Source organism: Lactuca saligna, chromosome 3, assembly GCF_052625555.1.
Source record: "Lactuca saligna cultivar CGN05327 chromosome 3, ASM5262555v1, whole genome shotgun sequence".
Lineage (NCBI taxonomy): Eukaryota > Viridiplantae > Streptophyta > Magnoliopsida > Asterales > Asteraceae > Lactuca > Lactuca saligna.
The window spans coordinates 200,024,373-200,031,330 of record NC_136419.1 but is presented as its reverse complement, the minus strand read 5'-3'; the positions used below and the strand labels follow the sequence as shown (position 1 = coordinate 200,031,330).

Below are 6,958 nucleotides of genomic sequence, written 5' to 3'. Positions count from 1 at the left end.
CCATGAGGTACCTCAGACTCTTGTGATCCGTGTAAATGGTACAACGGACCCCATAAAGGTAGTGTCTTCAAATCTTGAGGGCGAACACCACTACCCCCAACTCTAAATCGTGAGTCAGATAGTTAGCCTCACGAGACTTCAACTATCTAGAGGCATAAGCTATCACATGCCCCCGCTACATCAACACTGCTCCCATACATGTGATTAAGGCATCACATTAGACTACAAAATCCTCTACACCCTCTGGTAGGGTAAGAATAGGTGCCTCACACAGCCTCCACCTAAGGGTCTCGAATGCCACCTGCTACTCAGGCCCCCAACGAAACACCGCTGACTTCTTGGTCAGTCGGGTGAGTGGAACTGATATCTTGGAGAAATCCTGGATGAATCTCCTGTAGTACATTGCCAATCCCAGTAAGCTCCGAATCTCTAATGGAGACCTCGGGACTTCCCACTGCATCACGACCTCGATCTTGGCTGGATCTACTAGAATGTCCTTCTGATTGACGAGGTGAAGATGAAGAATTAGAGAAAAGATTTGTCAGCTTGTCACAAGTACCTAGTTGATGACATGAATAAAAAATTCAAGCTATATGTATTTAAGTGACTTCTGAGACTACTTGAAGTCGAATAATACAGAATTCAGATTATCTCTTGGAGTTTCAAACAAAATGAGTTATGAGTCTAGTGTTTTTCCAATTCCATTCCAGACTTTACAATTCCAATTCCAATCACTAGATCCAACATGTCAAACCATATCTGTCAGCAACATTATACATTACCAGTTCATCCCATGTATGCCCAAAAAGACGTTCACCTCCGATGGTAAAGGTGGGGGCCCACAAAGCTAGCATGGTTGAAAATATTATCACTCTTATTGCTGATCCTACCACATCTATACATTTAACAAAACTAGTTTTTACTTTCTAACATAAATTTCAAATCTTTTAACCATTCAATTTCCCAGTAAACATGGAAGTGTATGAAAATATACTTCACTTTTTACCCTAGAAAAGCACAAAACATGTAAACTGCAACACCTGTCCCAAAGAAAGAGCTGAATTTTGATGTTTTAGATTTCAAACCTAGTTAACATTCAGTAGCAAAACCGATTGCAAATGAAGTATAACAATTTCTTAAGATACATTTTCAAATTCAAAATGTAAATCTGGAATAAAGACAGATGGCCTGACAATTATGTGTCATTGCAGACGATGAAGGTGAAAATGGAGAATTAGAGAAAAGAATTGTCAGCTTGTCACGAGTACCTAGTTGATCCACCACCGAACGATTTAGGTTTTTTATGAACACTTCTGCAATCGAAGATGAACACAACCGGAATCGATCTCTTGGATTGTGGATTATTCATCGATGATTTGGAGATGAATGACGATGAATTTGTACTAGTTACAGAGGTAGAGGTGGTCGATCAAGAGAGCAGGGACGGAGACGGAAGACGGTGAAGAAGATGACGTGAAATAAGGGGGAGAGAGAGAGACGTAAATAAGAGGTGTAATCAGGGAATTAAGATAATTCCTAATTTTGATCTAACGGTCATTGTTTGGTTTTCGGGAAACTATTGGTTCTCAAATGATCATTCATCTCTCTCTCTCTCTCTATATATATATATATACATATATATATATATATATATATATATATATATATACACACACACACATTACAGCCCCACCTAAGCTTAGGTACTAAACCTCTAAAATATGTCGTTTTAACATGCTAAATATACCCGGGTTGGTTTCACTTGGTAAATATATTATTCTCCATAACATTTCTTTCTTTCATTATCGTTTTATCATCTCCATTTTCTTTCCTCAATTATCGTTTATTACTTCTTCCAAGTGAACATTACTAAGCCTTAAACCTAAACCTAAACACTAAATTTAAACCCTAAACACTAAAGCTAAACCCTAAACCCTAAATCTAAACACTAAACCCTAAACCTTAAACCCTAAACCCTAAACCCTAAACCTTAACCATAAACCCTAAACATAAATCTAAACCCTAAACCTTAAACCATAAACTCTAAACCCTAAACCCTATTGTGTCGATCTTGAATTTACATCTTGAAGTATTAATCGTGAATCCATTAACCATAATCTTTATATCGTAAAACAATGAATTTTCAAGAGGTTTAGTACCTAAGCTTAAGTGGGGCTGTAATGTATATTCCATTTTCCCATATATATATATATATATATATATATATATATATATATATATATATATATATATATATATATATATATATATATCAAAAACTTTTGCCGAAATACCACAAATGACTCCCAAGTATATCTCAAAAAAACAACGCTACAAAACATGCATCTTAAAACCTCATAAATCCACATATCCTATGAATATTTTCTGTTTACTTTTTATCATCCAAAAACATTATTATATTATGTTATATAGTTCAGTGGGTATAAATTATTTTGTCATGCTATATACCCTAATTCTCATGCTCACTTTCAAGTTTGAGATGTTTTCGGCTAAATTCAATGTCTTGTGATTTTCTTGTAGTGTTTGAAGCATATCTTTGATGAATGAGCACATGTGATCCTCATAGGCATGAAAACTTTGAGCATCCAAATTCAATCCCTTTATACAACCAATCATATGATTTTGATTCTTAAATGACTTAATAATCATATTAAAAGGCATATCAAATTACCATGAGGTGAAATAATTACTCTTAAATAACCAAATTTGAAATATGTATATGGGTCAGTAGCGGAACCAAAACGAAATATCATAGATAACACATGTAAATTTATGGGTTAGCATACAAAAAAAAATTACACTACACAAAAAATATTCTTATTTTTTTTCACTGCATTTGAAACTGAAAATTTAAGTATACCACTGGTTATCCCGGACACCTACAGAGATTTTTCTCTAGGAGTTATGTTTTGATTTTGTAAATTAAAATTAAAATTTGGGTTGATTTTCAAACCAAATATTTTCAAAGGGAACCAAATAAAACATTAACTCATAACTATATTTCTTATCATAAAAATATAATTGGAGTTGGTAAATTATATTTTATATTATAAATGAAAACTCAAATACTGAAACTGACTTTGATTGTAAAGTTTGAGTAGCTGAATAAAGTTTGAAACCGAACAAATCAATCCAACTCAAAAGACCCAACTTGGCAGAGATTTTTTTTTTTTTTTTAATATATATATTTATTTCCTATTGCCAAAGAAAAGAATAGTGTCAAACTGTAAATAACTAAAAGTACAGGGATCAAAATATAAAATAACCTCTTTCCAGAAATAAACTTCAAAACTTTTATAGATTAGGTTCAATTATTCCACAATCCTCTACCCTCTCTATATCTCCACTCTGCATTGCGGCTAGGGTTTCACCAAACCCTTTCTCTCGTTCACTCTATCTTCAAGAAACTTGTAGGGTTTTTGTGGGTTAATCGATCTGAATTAGACATGACTACTACGAATTGGAATTAGGGTTCGTATCTGTTGCAAAGACTGAAACTTTGTTTCAAAGGGTTCTGTACGAGTGTAAGAAAAGAAAGGAAGAGATGGCCACCGCGAACCCTTTCGATTTGCTCGGAGACGATGACAACGACGACCCTTCACAACTTGTGCAAAAGATCGTTTCTGCGCCGGCGAAGAAAGCTCAACCCGCTGCTCCCGCCGGTAAAACCGCAGCGCCGCCGGCTAAGCCTTCGGCCAAACTTCCCTCTAAACCTCTCCCTCCAGCTCAAGCCGGTGAGTTTTTGAGTTTATTTCATTCGTTCACATACTTTTTTATTATTATGTATATACATGTTTTTAATCGGATGATTTAGATTGTTAAGTAATCCATTAGTCTTATCAACTATTGTTCAACTCGATTCAATTTCAAGTATGCTTTGTTGTGCTTGATGTGTTGATATATCCATAGTGGAAGCAATATGAACAGATTGTGGGCAAGTTATAACGATAAATAACAAAAGGCCATTTTTTTTAATCACAAATATACATAAAGGGTGTTTTTATGTTAATTTATATCGATTATTTCAACTTGAAGTTTATAAAAAATTAACAAGATTTGGAGAAGCATGGAAAAGGGTGTCTGGATATGTTTTTTTTTAGTGTTTGATGTGTTGAAATCCTTTTAATCGATGCATTTGAAAAGATTGTCTGCATATATTAATGATAAAAAAATACAAAGCCAATCTTTTTTTAATCACATTAAGCCATAAGTGGTGTTTGGATCTTAATTTATATCTATTATATTCCAACTTGAAATCTATAAAAAATAATAAGATTTGGGAAAACATCAAAAAGGGTGTCTTGGTATGTCTCTCAAAGTGATTCTTCTTAATATTAACTTTTGTTTTTGTTTACCCTTGCAAATTCTCATTACTTAACAAATTAATAAAAGTGTATAAATTAAGGAATGTAGGGGCAAATAAGTAATTTCACTTTTCCCCTTTAGTAATTGATTTGATTTCTTATCACAATAATCTTTACGTTTCTTTCTTTCATTTGGTTTGAGCAGTGAGAGAATCAAGAAACGAAGGCGGTTATGGCGGCCGTGGCGGTGGTGGTGGCGGCGGCCGTGGGTATGGCCGTGGCCGTGGCGGTGGTGGAGGATTCAATAGAGAGTCATCAAACACCGAGGGCGCTTTTGGTAATCGTGGATTTTCCGGTGGTGGCGGTGAAGAGGCGGATGGTAAATCTTTTGAGCGACGTAATGCTGGTAGTCTTGGCGGTTATGGTGGTTCTCGTGGCGGTTACCGTGGCGGCCGTGGCGGCTCTTTTGGTAATGGAGACTCAGAGGAGGGCGAACGCCCTCGCCGGACATATGAACGCCGTAGTGGGACCGGGCGTGGGTAAAACTTTTTATTTACCATTTTACCCTTTATTATAAATTTTAAAGTTTTCCTTATATAAAACATTCTTCTTTGAAAAAATCTACCTAATAATATCATTCTTCTTTCAATCAATTATTTTTGAAGTAGTTTTTATAAAGCAATAACAAAATATAAACAAAAAGTACATTTCTATTTATTTCATTTAACTTTTTTATTTTAATGTTCAGGAATGAGTTCAAACGCGAGGGAGCTGGTCGTGGGAACTGGGGAACACAAGCTGATGACATCAATCGGTATAAATTTTTTTTATTTATTTCACTTTTCATATAATTAGTTTTGTCTTTTTTTTTTTTAAACAAATATTTTTTTTGATAGTGAAATTGAGGAAGCAGTGATTGAAGGTGAGAAAACTGTGGTTTCTGAAAAGCCAAATGCTGAGGAAGAAGCTGTTGATGGGAAGAAAGAGAATCCCGCAAATGAACGTGTGGAGGAGCCTGAGAATAAGGTAAATAAATATCAATTTTTATTTTTTTATTTTTAAGAAATATGTTTTTTTAAAAATGTTTTGGGATTTGTAAATTAGGAAATGACACTTGAAGAGTATCAAAAAGTTCTTGAGGAAAAAAGAAAAGCTCTTGAGTCGCTAAAGACTGAAGAAAGGAAAGTGGAAGTTGACAAAGAGCTTGCATCCATGCAGCAGCTTTCCAACAAGAAAACCAACGATGATGTTTTTGTTAAATTGGTAATGATTTTTTATTTTTTTTTATTATAAAAAATTGTAACTAAATATTGATTTGTTTTTCTAGGGTTCTGAGAAAGATAAACGTAAAGAGATTGCTGAGAAAGAAGACAGGGCTAAAAAGGTAACATCGAGTGTTATTTTTTATTCAAATTGGATGAAAATTTTAAAATGACAATTTTACCCTTGTGGGTTTTTTTTTTGTTGTGTAGTCACTTAGCATCAATGAGTTCTTGAAACCGGCTGAAGGCGAGCGATATTACAACCCGGGCGGCCGTGGGCGTGGACGTGGCGGTGCTAGAGGTGGCGGCAGTGGTGGTGGTGGGCGGTTTAGCGGTGGTGGTGGTGGTGGTGTTTCGTCAAACTATGCACCCGAAGCTCCTAAAATTGAAGACCCGAGTCACTTCCCGACACTAGGGGGCAAGTGAGCTGCCCGCTGCCCGCCATGGTGATTTTATAAAAAAAAAGGTATTTTTTTAAAATGGCGGGAATACAAGAAAAATAATGGAGGTTTTTTTTATAAAACTTTCATGTGTTGGAAAAAAAAGGGTTTGCTAAAAACTTGTCACGTTTTTAAATGTGGATTTATTGGTTTTTCCTATATGCTCTCTACTTGTAACCTTTGTTTTGTCGTTTATTTTGTGAGAACCTTTTCAAGTTTTTTTTTTAGAGATTTTGAGGCATATGGAGACCAATTAATTTGTGGGTCAAAACTCAAAACGCTTGTTTCTCAGTTTTGTTATGAAATAGATAGATGATGATTTTTACTTCTTTCTTTTTATTGTGTTTTGTTATATGCTTTTATGTTATGGTTTCCGTTTTGTTGGGTTTTAGGCTTGCTTTTTATTTTGTTGATAAATGATGTTTAAAAATATTGCATATTTGAGGAAGTGCCGCAGAAATTAGTTTGTAACCTCTTAATGATTTATAGGCTCTCAATGAAAATAGACTGTTTGTTAAGGAAATCTCCAGAATAATCCTAAACTTTTTGGAAAGTTTCAAAAAAAAAATCTTTTTTTAAAAAGTCTTATTATTTTGAAAAAATCATATAATATGTTATATGCTGTTCAAATATTAAAAAAAAAATTGTCGTTGATTCTGATAAAAATGTTAAATGATCAGAATTTTTGTGTTCAAATTTTTTTTAGAACTTTATTGAATATTTTTTCCAAAAGTTTGAGATTTTTTATAGATTTTTCTTGTTTGTTAAGGGCATTGAATGGAATCCTTAATTTTTTGATCGTTTTTACAGCCCTAATTCCACTGTTTTAACAAAAACAAGTTCACACATTTAAACCAATAGTCTGAATTATAATAAAGCTATCAAAAGTAATAAGACTAACATAATCTTTATGTTACCAAAAGTTTGATAA

At 34.0% G+C, this 6,958-nt stretch overlaps 1 protein-coding gene across 1 annotated transcript; it reads left to right on the top strand.

The window, feature by feature from the left end:
* The first annotated feature begins 3,322 nt into the window (after positions 1–3,322).
* LOC145037739 (RGG repeats nuclear RNA binding protein A-like) lies at positions 3,323–6,356 on the top strand. The gene is made up of 7 exons (XM_078986445.1): positions 3,323–3,755; positions 4,531–4,864; positions 5,074–5,139; positions 5,222–5,351; positions 5,430–5,588; positions 5,653–5,709; positions 5,798–6,356. Exons 1-7 carry the CDS (start codon positions 3,566–3,568, stop codon positions 6,011–6,013), a joined length of 1,152 nt encoding a protein of 383 aa, XP_078842571.1. The 5' UTR covers positions 3,323–3,565; the 3' UTR covers positions 6,014–6,356.
* The last annotated feature ends 602 nt before the right edge of the window (positions 6,357–6,958 follow it).